The following is a 15,031-nucleotide window of genomic DNA, read 5'->3' as shown; positions in this document are numbered from 1 at the left end:
CATCCCGCGTGTCCCTGTCTGTTTGTCCATCCGCGCCCAGGCCTCGCCCCACCCCGGCCCTGGGGCTGTCCGGCCGCCCCCCTACCCACCGAAGCCGATCCCCTCCCTCAGGGCCAGCCCCCTGCCGCAACCCAGGAAGCTAGCCGGGACGACGCCGCCCCAGACCCAGGGCCGGCACCTCGACCTCGGGGTCCTGCACCTCGAGAGTAGATCAAAAGATCCGGAAACCCGAGCCTGGGACCCCGAGCTTGGGCCAGCACCCCGAGAACCAGGAGCCTGAACCTCAATATCTAGGGCTGAAATCTTGACATCGGTCCCTGAAACCCCAAGATTTGGAGCCTGAACCCCATCATATGGAACACGGACCCCAAAATTCGGCGCTGGGACCCCAAGATTTGGCATCTAAAACCCCAACTCTGGAGCTGAACTCTGAATTCTGTACCGGGGCCCTTGAAATCTGGGACTGGATTTCCAAATCTCAACCCTGGAACCCACTATCTGGGACTTGAACCCTGGGATTTAGGCCTCAGATTCCAAGATCTGAACCTTGGGATTCCAGGGGTTCTGAACATGAGTTTGGGCCTGAAGTCCTTGCTGCAGATCTGAATACTGAAAGCTGGGGCTACAGACCTCCAAATCTTGTCTCAGCACCCCAATATCTGAATGCAGAACTCCAGTACTGGATCCCAATACTGGGCTTGGGACTCAAACCCTAAACTCCCCCATCTGGTTGTTTAGCATCCCAAGACTGAAGCTGTGAGACACTGATCCTGAACAATCCAAACTGGGGCCTGGGTCTCTAAAACTGGACCCTGGAGTCCCAATATTTGGGGGTCTGGTTCCCCGAGTATCAAGGTCTGGAGACTCTGTGGCCACAGATTTGAGCTGAGACACAAAAGACAGTCCCTCAACAGAAATCTTGGAGACAGCAAGGCATGACCAGACACCCGCTCCAGAGCCCTGACCTCTGACCCCATTGGAGCCTGAGGACCTTGCTCCCTGGGGCGGCTTCCAGCTCAGGTAAGGTTATTGAGAGACCTCCTCGGTGGGGAGGGACTTGGGAGGAGCTTTGTGGCTGAGGGTGGAGGTAGGTGACAGCCAGGTCCCCTTTGGCACTCAGGGTTTCGCCAGGAAAAAGACATTCCCCCATGGGTCTGCCTCCATTTCCTGCTCTGCCTCAAACACTCTCTGGCACCAACCCTGCCCCTCTCTGACCTACTCATGCCCAGTCAATGGCATCTCCAGGTCTCTGGCACACACACACACACACACACACACACACACACACACCCTTGCCCTTACGGCTTCTCACCATCCGTCCTATCTGACCATCTCCAGCTGCCTCTCCTGTCCACCACTCCTCTTTCTGGTCCCCTCTGGCCACCACTCTTCTCAATGACCATTTCTGTTCACCTCTCCTCTTTCTGATCATCTTTGACACCCCTGTCCACAGCTTCTCTCTCCAGCCACCTCTGTCTACTGCTTCTCTAAATGACCATCTTCGACATCTCTGTCCACTGGGCCTCTCCTGAATCATCTTTTGCCAGCTGTCTTGGCCTCAGTCCACCCTTGAATGTAAGCCTTGGTCGCTGACCATCTCCAACCATCTTTGACATCTCTGTCTACAACTCTTCTCTCCAGCCACCCTGTCCATCTCTCCTCTCCAGCCTACTCTGTCCACCTTTCCTCTCTCTGACCATCTTTCACCATCCCTTGCCCTCCTCCCACCCCGACCCTAACTCCCAGTCTACAACCATCTCACCATCTCTGCCCTTTACTGCCCGCCTCTCTCTCTCTCTCTCTCTCTCTCTCTCTCTCTCTCTCTCATTCATTGATGCTCTCTGATCATTTCGAACATCTCTGGCTACCTTGCTTCTCTCTGATGACCTCTCCCCACACCCATCATCCTGACCAGCTGTCGTGGTCTCTGGCTGACTCTGACATGTCTGTCCTTTATTCCTCTCTCTGACCACTCCTCTTGCTTTGGACCATTTCTGACCACCTCTCCTGAACTGCCCACCTCCCCTCTCTTTGTCCACCTCTCATCTTCTTGACTGTCTCTAACCTCCTCTCCTCTCTGGTCATGTCTGACCACTTCTAATCATTTCTACCACCCTGACCGCATCTCTGTATGGCCATCTTCAACCATCTCTCTTTGGCCACGTCTAAAGCCCTCTGCTAAAGCCCACCATGACCAACTCCCCTATTCTCTGGTCCTCTCTGACCATTTCTAACCACCTCCCTTCCGTCTGTCTTTGTTCATTTCTGCTCCCTTTGTTCCTCTGTGACACATCTCTCTGAGTCTTTGACCATCTCCTCTGATTTTTTATCATGTTTGGCCACTTCTCTCTCTGACCATCTTTGGCCAGTTCCTCTGCTCTCACCCCACTGTGACCTTGTCTCCTGGTCTCAGACCACCCCAACCTGCCATAGGACCTCTCTTCTGGCCTCAGCCTGGCCTAACACTTTCCTCTTCCCTGCAGGCCGCCCCTGCCCGCAATGGCCATCCTCCCATTTCTCCTTTGCCTGCTGCCACTGGCCCCCGCTTCGTCTCCACCCCAGCCAGCCACACCTAGCCCGTGTCCCCGCCGCTGCCGCTGCCAGACACAGTCACTGCCCCTAAGTGTGCTGTGCCCAGGGGCAGGTCTCCTGTTTGTGCCACCCTCGCTGGACCGCCGGGCAGCCGAGCTGCGCCTGGCAGACAACTTCATTGCGTCTGTGCGCCGCCGTGACCTGGCCAACATGACAGGCCTGCTGCATCTGAGCTTGTCGCGTAACACCATCCGCCATGTGGCAGCTGGCGCCTTTGCTGACCTACGTGCCCTGCGCGCTCTGCACCTAGATGGCAACCGGCTGACCTCGCTGGGCGAGGGTCAGCTGCGTGGCCTGGTCAACTTACGCCACCTCATCCTGAGCAACAACCAGCTGGCAGCCCTGGCGGCTGGTGCCCTGGACGACTGTGCTGAAACACTTGAGGACCTCGACCTCTCCTACAACAACCTCGAGCAGTTGCCCTGGGAGGCTTTGGGCCGCCTAGGCAACGTCAATACGTTAGGCCTCGACCACAACTTGCTGGCTTCCGTACCTGCTGGCGCCTTTTCCCGCCTGCACAAACTGGCACGGCTGGACATGACCTCCAATCGCCTGACCACCATCCCACCTGACCCACTCTTCTCCCGCCTACCGCTGCTCGCCAGGCCCCGTGGCTCACCTGCCTCTGCTCTAGTGCTGGCCTTTGGTGGGAACCCCCTGCACTGCAACTGCGAGCTGGTGTGGCTACGGCGCCTGGCACGGGAGGACGACCTCGAGGCCTGTGCCTCCCCACCTGCTCTGGGTGGCCGCTACTTCTGGGCTGTGGGTGAAGAGGAGTTTGTGTGCGAGCCACCCGTGGTGACTCACCGCTCGCCTCCCCTGGCCGTGCCTGCAGGTCGGCCAGCTGCCCTGCGCTGCCGGGCAGTGGGGGATCCAGAGCCCCGTGTGCGATGGGTGTCACCCCAGGGCCGGCTGCTGGGCAACTCCAGCCGTGCTCGCGCCTTCCCTAATGGGACATTGGAGCTGCTGGTCACCGAGCCAGGCGATGGTGGCATCTTCACCTGCATTGCGGCCAATGCGGCTGGCGAAGCCACAGCTGCTGTTGAGCTGACTGTGGGTCCCCCACCACCACCCCAGCTAGCCAATAGCACCAGCTGTGACCCCCCGCGGGACGGGGATCCTGATGCCCTCACCCCGCCTTCTGCTGCCTCTGCCTCCGCCTCCGCCAAGGCAGCTGACACTGGGCCCCCTACCGACCGAGGCGTCCAAGTGACTGAGCATGGGGCCACAGCTGCTCTCGTCCAGTGGCCAGATCAACGGCCTATCCCAGGCATCCGCATGTACCAGATCCAGTACAACAGCTCAGCTGATGACATCCTCGTCTACAGGTGCAGGGTCCAGGCAGTGGTGTAGCTTGGGTGGGGGAGTGAGGTGGGGGGAGTGTTGGGGAGTACACCTACTAATACCCCAGACTGAAGCACAGTTGAGAAATGATGCCGCAAGGTTGCAAAAGCAATCAAGTAGCAGGATAACAAGAATCAGACAGAAAGGGTAAAAGAAACCTGACATCAGTGGTTAAAAAAAATCAGACTGTAAGGACAAAATAAATTAGACAGCAAATGTTAAATCAGGCTACAGGACTAAAAAAATATCAAGCAATAATGATAAAAGAAATCAGGCTGTATGGGTAAAAAGAAATAAGGCTGCAAGAGTAAAGAGCAGCAAACATAAAAAGGAAATCAGTCACCAAAAGTAAAAAGTCATCGGCCAGAAGAGTAAAAAGTTCATTGGGGGTTGGGGGGGATAAAAACAAATTTAAGTAGTGAAGGTAAAGAGAAAAAAACAGGGTTTCCAGATGACGGCTAGATACAAGCCAGGCTGCAGGAAGAAATGGAGATCAAGCAGGAAGGTATGGGGATCACAGGAATAGTGAAATGAGGCAGCCCTGTAACAAAGGAAGTCAGAACAGAGGTTGGCGGGAGGAGGTTACACAGAGAGTAGGCTTTGGGTTTCTACAGTGTGAACTGCTCCACGTGTTTGGAGTTCTAATACTGTGACATCTAAATCTTTGATTTTATAAACAAATTGAAACTAGTTTGATCTTCTACAAGCAGGAATATCCTGTTTGCCATTCTTGGGGTTTCGCTTCTCTCTTCCATGGTTGCAAACAAAAAACCTGGAGTTTACACAGCAAGAGGTGGGTCAGTACAACTTCTTCTCCCAAGCCAGAGAGCACTTGGTACATCTGCTATGACCACTTGTGGTCAGTGAGGTGGTTGCTGAGCCAGGTGCTGCTGTCACCAAAGTCCATCCTTGCATGGATGGCTGTGGATGACTCCCTGTCCTCACTTCCAGGCTGGGCCAAGGGTTCAGTCCCCCAGGCCTGTTTGCAAGGACTGGACCTCCCAAGGGCTGGGGTCTGCACCTTAGAAACCCAGTACCTGGATCCCCTTTTCCTCCCATGGGGCTAAACCTCAAGAGATTGTCGCTTGATTTCCTTTTCAGTCCTAAAAATCCAATGAGCTCATTCCACTCCTTTTCTCAGACAACATTAGTCGGTAGATTCCATGGAAGGCCCATCCCTGATAATCACACAAGTCCTGGCCACCTTGTCTGGGGGGGATGGGATGCATGCTCTCCTAGATAGTCACTCTCCCACAGGCAATCACAGGGTTCCCTGCACCTCTCTCATTAAAGCTGTCTAGGAATAAAACAGATTACGAAACAAGCTAAATCTCCAACAGGATGCACTACCATGAAAGGAAATTGGGTGGTAAGGATAAAAAGAAACAGGAAAGGTAAGGATAAATAGAAACCAGGCAACAGAGATAAAAGGGAATTAGGTGACAGAGCTGGAAAGAAATAAGGCAACGGGAAAAATGAAATCAGCAGTGATGATTGTGGCACATTAGTTTAATGAAAAGGGAATCAGATGACAGGACTCACTGAAAAGCCAGACTATAGATATAATAATAATAATAATAATAATAAGGCAATGGGGCTAGGGAGAAATTTATTGGCAGGTTGGAAGGAAATCAGGCAACAGGGGTACAGGGAAATCAGGTGGTTAGATTAGAGAAAGTTCTAGCTGTACACTAGAGGAAAATCAGGCACAGTCGGGAGAGAAGTCATGGGAACCAGAAGGGAATTGGGTGAGGTTCTGGAGGGAGATTGGGAGGTGAGATTAGAGAGAAATTGGATGGGAGCTAGAAGGAAGAGAAATTAGGTTAGAAGGGAATCGGGCAGGGTTAGAGCAAAACTGGGCAGTAAGCTAGAGAGGAATCTGGCAGCCAGGCTGAAGGGAACTTGGGTGGTGAGACCGGAGTGATATCAGGCAGAGGATCAGTCGGGAGAGAAGTCATGGGAACCAGAAGGGAATTGGGTGAGGTTCTGGAGGGAGATTGGAAGGTGAGATTAGAGAGAAATTGGATGGGAGCTAGAAGGAAGAGAAATTAGGTTAGAAGGGAATCGGGCAGGGTTAGAGCAAAACAGGGCAGTAAGCTAGAGAGGAATCTGGCAGCCAGGCTGAAGGGAACTTGGGTGGTGAGACCGGAGTGATATCAGGCAGAGGATTGGGGCAAATTTGGGCAGGGTGAGAGGGGAATTAGGCAGTTGTGTAAAATGAAACAGGACTGGAAGAACTCAAGTGGTATGCTACAGAGAAATTGGGCAGTGGGACTAGATTGAAACTGGGTAGCAGAGGCAGTGGGACTGGAGGGAACTCCGGCAACACACTAGAGGGAAACTGGGCATCAGGCCTAGAGCGAAATCAAACTGGGGAATTTGGATGGCAGGCTATGGGGAAGTGAGAGGGTGGGCTAACGTGACATTGGCTGACAGACTGGAGGGACAGCAGTCAGGTGGCTGAAGGGGTATCAGACCAGAGGGAATTGGGGTGGTGGTTAGCGGGAACTCAGTGGGCTAGAGTGAAATGGAGCGACGGAATTCTAGCCCCCAGGGGCTTGGGTGGGGAGAGAGCACAGGGTGGGAGCTGGGCAGCAGAGACCTGACCCCTCCCTACCTGCTCCTCCAGGATGATCCCGGCGGACAGCCGCTCCTTCCTGTTGACGGACCTGGCGTCAGGCCGGACCTACGATCTGTGTGTGCTAGCTGTGTACGAGGATGGTGCCACGGGGCTGACAGCCACACGGCCCGTGGGCTGCGCCCGCTTCTCCACGGAGCCAACACTGCAGCCGTGCGGGGCCCCACACGCACCCTTCCTGGGCGGCACTATGATCATCGCGCTGGGTGGTGTCATCGTGGCCTCAGTACTGGTCTTCATCTTTGTGCTGCTTATGCGCTACAAGGTGCACGGTGGCCAGCCCCCTGGCAAGGCCAAAGCTCCTGCGCCCGTCAGCAGCGTTTGCTCCCAGACCAACGGCGCCCTGGGCCCCACGCCCACTCCATCAGCCCCAGAGCCTGTGGCACCTAGGGCCCATACTGTGGTCCAGCTGGACTGTGAGCCCTGGGGGCCCAGCCATGAACCTGCAGGACCCTAGTGGGGCATCCACCTCCACGGCTCCTCTGGCCCCAGGGACAGTAGGACCCAGACACCCCACGGGATCTGGCCTCAGACTCACCAAATTGCTCACGGTTTTTAAAACTCTGATGGGGAGGGTGTCGGGGACACCGGGGCACAACAAGAAAGTCCTATTTTTCTAAGCTTGGGCCTGGACCCTTGCCCTTGTCTCTGTCTGTGGGGGTTGGGGAATCATGCAGGCTCTGGAGCTGGGGAATGTCTCTGGAAAGAGACATCCCCCTCTCACCCAGTTTGGCCTGATGTCCCTGGGAGAGGCTGAGGATGGTCATCCATTCAGTCAACAGACATTCCTTGAGCATTCACTCTGGGCATGCCCAGTGCTAGACAACGCTGCAGTGACCCAGACAGCCCTGAGCCTTACCTTCATGGGGCCTAATGTCCAGTGGGAGACAGACATGGCTCCAGACAGCAATAGCCCAGAGTATCCAGGAATGTGGTGATAAGGGAAGCTTAGAGGATTGTGATAGCCCAGAAGAGGTGCCTGACTCAGCCTAGGGTATGGTCAGGGAGGGCTTCCTAGAGGAGGAGACATGTAATCTGAAAATGACATCTGAAAGAGACAATTGGCAAAAAGCAGAAGGAAAGCTGTTCCAGGCAGAGGGCACAGTACAAGCAAGATTTTAACATGTACCCAGGCATCGAGGGTACTGTGGTAGCGGGGAGGAAGGAGGGGTAATCAGGGTCCAAGACCTTCAGGCTGAGGAGCTCAGACTTTGGCCTGATGGTATTGGGGAGCCATGGAGGATTCTATGCAGAAGAGGGATGGAGTCACATTGAGCCTTTAGGAAGATCCTTCCAGTGCTATGAGGAGGGAATTAGAGGAGGAGACTGAGGTGGGAGCCCAGAAGGAAGCCAGGGCAGGGACCTGGGTGGGTGAAGACCAGGGCAGGGCTGGGGGAAAGAAGAAGGGAGTGGGTGATAGAGACATTCAGGAAGCTGAGTGGAAGGTTATGGAGCTGAAGGGCCACAAAGGAGGGGAGTGTCCGGGGCAAGATCCCAGCCTCTGGCTGGCGCAGAGAGATGGTGGGGCTGCCCTGATACAGGACTAGGGAGGAGGGGCAGTTTTGGGGAAGGTGCTAAGGCCAGTGAAGGACTCATTGGATATAGAGGTCCCAGAGGAGGTCTAGGGGTGGTGTCAAGGAGGCAGCAGGACCCCTGATCTGAGGCTAGAGCTAGGGACAGAAATGAGGGCTTTGTCAGCAGAGATGGGGAACTGGGGCCCCTGAGGGTGAGATGGCCTCTGGGATGGGTCCCAAGTCCCAGCCACTGGGACTTTCCATATTCAAGGGAGAGGCAAAGAAAAACTTAACAAAGACTAAACAGGAACATCCTGCAGAGGGGCAGGAGGAAGAAATCCAAGCAATTCAGACCCACGTGACTGCTGTGTTTAATGCTATAAAGGCTGCGGTGACTCCAGCAAGAGCAATTGTTGGAGACTGGTTGGGACAGACACCAGTTTCAGCTGATTTGAGAGTAGGAGGTAGGAAAGTGTAGATAGGGAGTGTAGACCCTAAGATGCTGTGGGCCTGGAGCCTGATTTGGGTTGATCTGTAATTTTTGACCCCATGTCTCCCAGGGTTGTTCCTCACTCTGTCTTGAACTGTCCTAGGCCCCCTCAGACACCAGGCATGGAGGTTTGTAGGACCAAACTCTGGGCCTAGAAAATGTCAGGCCTCATTGGAGATCCAGGAATGAGATGGGCAGAAAGAGAAATAGTGCTCCCTGAACTCGGGGCTTCTCTACTGGTGGGTCCAGAGGCAGGAATGTGGAGGGAACTTGGGTCCTGTCAGCCTTCTGGAGTGATGCTGGTGTGAGGGCGTGGTGAAGAGGGCCCAACATTAGACTGGCCGTTCTCACGACCTGGTGCACATGACCTTGTCCTCGTGGGATGACAAATCCTAGATTTGCCCCCAGCTTTTTTGGTAGGTCTAGGCTTTGGAAATGATACTCCATTAGCCATGGGGACAGCCTGAGTCCCAGGGCCTGGTCTGACCCTGCTGTCCCCTAGCAGTATCATGAGGTCCTACCTCTTGTTTGTTACCCTGGAGTGGATGAGGTCAGTTGAGGTCATCAGACAGAGTGAGGGCGTAAGTCTTGGGGAAGGGGCCCAGGGAGTGGGAGGATTGGGTGTCTAGTACCAGCTACAGAATGCCAGTTGCTGCCATGAGGGGGGACCAGAGTGCACTGTTCCTAACCCTCATTTTTAAATATGAACAATCTTTACTATGTGCCTACTGTGTGCGACACACTGGGGATTCAGTGCTGAACAAGTACAGGCGAGAGTCCTGCCCTCATATATCTCACCATCTGATGGGGACACAGATGTTAAGTAATCGCACAAGCAAGTGTAAAGCATCTGTGGTGACAACGGGCACCATGCAGGAGAGATGTATGGGACTGGGAGACCCTATAACCAGGAGACCTGACTCAGGAAGAGAGGTTGAAGAAGGCTTCCTGGAGGAGAGGGCATTCCAGGTAAATGGAACAGCATTGCTGAGGGATGCATGGTGAGTAAAAGCAACTGAAGGAGACCAGGGGGTTGGAGTGGGGTGAGGAGAGTGGAGTGATGCGGCGTTGAAGCCAGAGAGTGGGGAGGCGGCAGGTGACACAGCACCTGCAGGCTGCTGGGAAGAGTCTGGACTTAGAAGCATGAGATGCCATTGGAGGGTGTTGAGCTATGAGGAGAGTGGTGTTCTCTGATCTCAAGGAAGCTTCAGTGGCGGATCTGTTTGTGTGTGGGAGACTGAGGAGGAGGATACTGCAGTGGTCCAGGCAGAGTGGTGAACTGGACCAGGCTGGGGCCTGAGGCGGGTGGACTGAAGAGAGATTTGAGACTACCTCACCAGGGGCTTCCATCTACCCAGCGGAGGACAGTGCGGACTACGGTCCAACCACCCAGTTCTCAGGCAACATTGCAGAGAGACTGAGGTAGAAGAGTTGTGGGCCCCTGGTCTCTGATCTAAGGATTCATCCCTAAGATGGGGGAGCTGACTTCTCTGCAGCATAGGAATGGAGGCCCTTTTCCAGGTTCAAGTACCAGGCAGACAGTGGGTGGAGGCTCTGAAAGGAAGAGGCTGTGGCTGGACAGGAGGAATGTGGACACAGGAAACAGGGCTAGAAGGGGGATAATGCCCTAGTGGTCACTTTATACAATTTTGGAAGCAGGAGGGTGGGAGGAGGGACATGGCCCCTTAGGCTTCCCCTCAGGATGCCTAGACCATCCCCCACCCCCACGCAGAAACAAATGATCACCTGTGTCTAGGATTTAAAGTTAAAATGTAGCTTGTCCAACACTGCCCAGCTGAGTCCAGTATAATTTCCTGAACTTGGACAGTGCCCTTCTACCGTCCATTCCCTTCTGACTTTGGAGAATACCCTGCACATTTTTTAGACCAAAGCTCCAGGCTACTGGAACATTTTCTAGAAGTGACTGTACTCCTGAGACCAGGACTTTCCCCTGTCTGTGTGTTGCCAGATCCAACCAATGTGTCTGGGTGTGGCTAAATCTGACACAGGCCCTGAGAGTCTGGGGATACTTGTGATCCCCCACAGGGCCTCATTTAGTGCCAGGCTTTTGCAGCTCTTTGCATGGGCACATATGTGGGAGCATCAGATAAAGGGATGCTCCCAAAGAAGATGTTTCTGTTCTGGATTGAACTTGGGCCTGGCTCCCACCTTTGGTTCCTGCCTGATATCTGTGCCCTCTCATGCCTCACAAAAGCAAGGATAAGTACCAATGCTTAATGTTGGTCTGATCTGTGTGGAACAACACCAGGAACATAGTGGTGACCAACACAGCCCCAGACCCTGTCCTCACAGACTTCCAGTTCTAGAGGAGGAAATAGATACTTGCCAGACAATATCATCCCAGAGTGGCCTGGGCTGGGATGGGGAGATCACAGGCAAGAATGAATACAGCCTGTTTTTGCAGAAGCCCGAGGGACTCCAGGAGCCCGGAGGGGCCTCCTAGCTGAGCCTGGGATGGGAGGTGGGGAGAGACCAAGATTTCCTGAAGGCAGGGCGGGCTGTATGGCAGTGTGACCTGTGGAGTCCCTCAGCGCCCCACACTTAGAAGGACCCTATGCTTGGTTTAATGCCCTGCTGTCACTATCTTGAAATTCTTAATTATTTTTGAACAAGGGGCCCCACATTTTCATTTTGCACTGGACTCTGCAAATTATGTAGCCAGTCCTGCCCGAAGGAGAAAACGCTTGAGGGAAATAAAAGAGAGTCGAAGCAAAGAGGGTCTTCTAAAGAGAGAGAACACTGTGGGTGAAAGCCAAGAAAGGAAGGGAGGATTGTGCCCTTGAAGAACTGGCCAGAGTTCGGTGTGGCTGGAGCATGGAATGGGAGGAGGTGGGTGGTGACTGGTGAGCTCAGGTAGCAGGCGGAAGGCAGGGCACTGTGGAGCCAGGGAAGGTGCTAAACAGTGGAGGGACAGGGTCGGGTTTGCCCTTCAGAAAGATCCATCTGGCAGCTGTGAGGAGGGTGGATAGGGGTGCATGGCCAAGAACAAGGTGGCGGGCTCGGCTGCCTGTGCAGGGGGCTGGGAGTGTCTATGACCCTGAGGAGGAGGTTGGGGAGGAGAGGCCAGTGTGGGCAGACTTATAAAGAACCTTGAATGCTTGGGTGACAGACACCCCAGCACACCAGGAGACCAGCTGGGAAGACCCCCAAACCACAGAATAAACCCAGAGCTTCATTTTCACTTGAAATTTTTCACAGGGGATGGGGGGAGCTCAGGAGGATATGTTACAGAATGTCACTGGTAAGTACTTGAAAATCTTTTTATATAAGAACTCGCATGGATAGACTGATGGAGGTGAATACAAAATTGGCAATAATTTAGGGTATAAAGTGTGAGAATTCAAAGGACTTTATTCTGGGTGTATTCTAGCTTCAACTCCTTGAAACCCCTGGGGCGCACTACACAGTCACCCGCCCTCTGGATAAGACAGCAGTTCCCTTGGGAACATCCTCTTTGACTTTCTCCTAAATGCTGTGGCTCCCAGGGCTGGGAACTGACCCCCTTCTCACTTCTCTTCTCACCTTGCTCTGGCGCACCCACCCCTAACACCTCAGTTTTCCTTCTCTGTGATGACCTCACATGTCCGTCCTCATCCCCAGCCTCTGTACTAAACCTCAGGACTGGCTTACCTCGACTTCCTGGACCCCTCTTTCTGGACATCCCCCAGGCCTCTCACACCCACTGGGTCCCACACTGGCCTCCGCCTCTTCCCAAATCTGCCCCTCCTCCCAGGTCCTGTCTTAAGGCAACCCCCACTCAGCCTCCTGAGCATCCCTCCCACCTACTCGTGCTCCCTTCTCTGGCCCCATCCTAGACTAGCCCTGGCCTCACCCATCTGGGTGCCTGCAATAGCCTCCCTCTGGGCTCCTGACCTCAGTCTCCCCCTCTGGTCCAGGATCTTCCTAAAGCCAAACCTGACCCTGCTCTGCATAGAAGCTTCCATGGCTCCCTAGGGTTCCTGGGACAGAGTCTGAGCTTCTCAGCCTGGCATCCTAGCCTTGCCATGCCATCCCCTTCCCCCAGCTCCATCTCTAGCACATATGTTTACCCCCTCGGCCTGGAGGGGAGTACTCACCACTCCCTGAAAGGCCCACACTGTTATCCCTCCATGTCTTCCCTCATGTTGTTCCCTGTGCCCTCAGTGGAGCCTTCACTTCCTCCGCTTGAGATGAAGAGCCAGGGTTGGATCTTATGCAAGTGACAGATGAAGCTACTGAAAGAAAGCTGGTTCCTTCTTGAATTCTCCCCCTACTCCCATCACCACAGGCAACGGTTCTGGGGGAGAAGGGAGCTAGGGGTGCAGGCTGCTAAGACCCAGGGGAGAAAGTGGTTGGAACTTGTATCCAGGGTCCCTTGCCTTTCCCTTTCTGGAGCCCTACTCCCATCACCACAGGCAACGGTTCTGGGGGAGAAGGGAGCTAGGGGTGCAGGCTGCAAAGACCCAGGGGAGAAAGTGGTTGGAACTTGTATCCAGGGTCCCTTGCCTCTCCCTTTCTGGAGACACAGCCTCGCCCTCTGCTCCCAGATCCTCCATGGAGGGTGCAGCTCCATTGTTCTCCAGCTCAGGACATTCTGGGAGGATGGGAGTGATGTGGTGGCCATTGTCTTGCCTTGGGGACGCCTGCCTCCAAATCCTCCAGTCCTCCACATCCAAGCACATGGTGTCCTCTCATGCCTCTGTCTCCAATCATTTCCATGACCCAGGATTCTGGGCCTCCAGCCCCTTCCGTCCCCAAACTCAGGAGTTTAGATGCCCGGTCTCCTCCTCCCTCAGACACAGAAGTGCAGTGTCCATTTCCCTCCTTCCTCAGAATCCAGGCTCCCAGCCCCCTCCTTCCCAGACCCCCAGTGTTCAAGCCTGAAGCCTCCGCCTCCCCAGCAGGCTCAGGGGTCCTGCCCCTCTATTCTTAGGGTGGTTTTCAGGCCTAGGCTTCTTTCTCTTGTCGTTTTGCTCCCTATTGTCTCAGGAATTTAGGCCCCTAACCCCCTCCAAACACGGCCACCTCCTCCATACTCTAAGGCCCTCCTCTGAAGAAATATCTTTCTTGTCTCTCTTTTGGTCTATATCCCCTCCCCTACAGTCCTTACCTTGTCTGTCCCTCTGTCCACGTCTCTCTGTCCATCTCACTAACTCTCTTGTATCTTTTCCTCTCCCTTGTTTAGTGTCTGTGCTCAACTGTTTCTCATCTCTCCATATCTGTCTCTTCTCCCTTCTTACTGTGTCCCTCCATCTGCCTCCTCCCCACCCAACACCCATAATTAGGCCTCATTATGATCGATGGCACCAGGTCAGGCTGGAGCCAGTGCTAATGGGAGGCAGGGGAGGGGTGAACATTGGGTGTTGACCCAGGGAGGGAGCTGAGGGCCAGGCCAGGCATCTAGGACTATACGAGTACCCTCAATGTGTCCGGCCTCAGCCCCTCTCCTGGCAGGTGAAGCCCCAGCCTTGCTTTTTTCCCTGGGCTTGGAGGCCGGAGCTCTTCTCTGGGATTTCCCTTATGCCCTCTACTGCTCTTGCAGTGGGAGGGCGACAGGGAAGACTGACAGAAGAAATGACACTTACCAGTCCATCTCCTACCTCCTACCCAGCCATGCCTGCCCTCACGTCTGTCCTGCTGTTCTTTGGTGCCCAGGATTTCCTGTGGGGTAAGTGATCCAGGGGGAGGCAGAGGGCTGGTGAGTTGGTCTGGATCTGCAGCAGGGGACTGGCTACGTAGCTAGGGTTGGGGGCTTCCTGGCATGGTTCTGTGACAGGGTATTCGTGGGGCAGAGCTTCTTGCGACAGGGTCCTGGCCAGGGGGAACAAGGGGCTATTTGGGCAGACTTTGAGACTGGCCACACTGGTTCTGAGAAGGAACTGGGCAGGCCTTTCTGGGACTGATGATCCAAAGGAAGCCACCTTAAGGTGATATTTATATACCAGCCATTGTTCCATGGCCTTTACGTATACTATCTTATGTGCCTCCCCAAAGCTCTGGGAAGTGTATACTAATACCCTCTTTTATAGATGAGGGAACTGAGGTCCAAAGAAGTTAGGTACGTTGCCCAAATTCACATGGCTAGAAAGTGGCAGTCAGGACTAGAACCTGACCTATTCGGCCTCAGAATCCACCGGATTATTCTGACTCCCTCCTCTTCGCTCCCGGTTCCCTCCCTCAGGCCCGACAGCTGCGTTTGTGGGTTTCCAGGGCCGCCACATCATAGCGGCTTTCTTGGGAAACTGGGGCGCTGAGAAGCCCGACTTCCGGCTGTAGTAATCGGCACCGCCCAAGGGGCCGCGAAGGCGGTGCTGGTGACAACGCACCCCGTGGGGACGCGGCTTTTCCCGCGCACCCGCAGGCTCGCGGCGGGCTGCAGGTGGCGCGGTGGGCCCAGCAGCGTCGCGGCGGGTGGGAGTGATGGCGGTGACCGTGCGTGGGCGGCCGCCCTGA

The 15,031-nt window shown here is 54.6% G+C and overlaps 1 protein-coding gene across 1 annotated transcript; it reads left to right on the top strand.

Moving 5' to 3' along the window:
* The first annotated feature begins 131 nt into the window (after nucleotides 1-131).
* On the top strand, nucleotides 132-7,207 carry LRFN3 (leucine rich repeat and fibronectin type III domain containing 3). The gene is made up of 3 exons (XM_008575665.1): nucleotides 132-1,020; nucleotides 2,484-3,920; nucleotides 6,566-7,207. The coding sequence occupies exons 2-3, from the start codon at nucleotides 2,500-2,502 to the stop codon at nucleotides 7,029-7,031; spliced, it is 1,887 nt and encodes a 628-aa protein (XP_008573887.1). The 5' UTR covers nucleotides 132-1,020; nucleotides 2,484-2,499; the 3' UTR covers nucleotides 7,032-7,207.
* Nucleotides 7,208-15,031: the final 7,824 nt, after the last annotated feature.

The sequence above is a fragment of the Galeopterus variegatus genome, unplaced genomic scaffold (genome assembly GCF_000696425.1).
Source record: "Galeopterus variegatus unplaced genomic scaffold, G_variegatus-3.0.2 Scaffold1222, whole genome shotgun sequence".
NCBI classification, from domain to species: domain Eukaryota; kingdom Metazoa; phylum Chordata; class Mammalia; order Dermoptera; family Cynocephalidae; genus Galeopterus; species Galeopterus variegatus.
This window is presented reverse-complemented; position numbering and strand designations above follow the sequence as displayed.

Bases quoted from the DNA above. Each gene is read 5' to 3' on its own strand.
- LRFN3 (XM_008575665.1), top strand. From the start codon at position 2,500: ATGGCCATCCTCCCATTTCTCCTTTGCCTGCTGCCACTGGCCCCCGCT. The intron at 3,921-6,565 runs GTGCAGGGTCCA...CTGCTCCTCCAG, and splicing joins GATGACATCCTCGTCTACAG to GATGATCCCGGCGGACAGCC.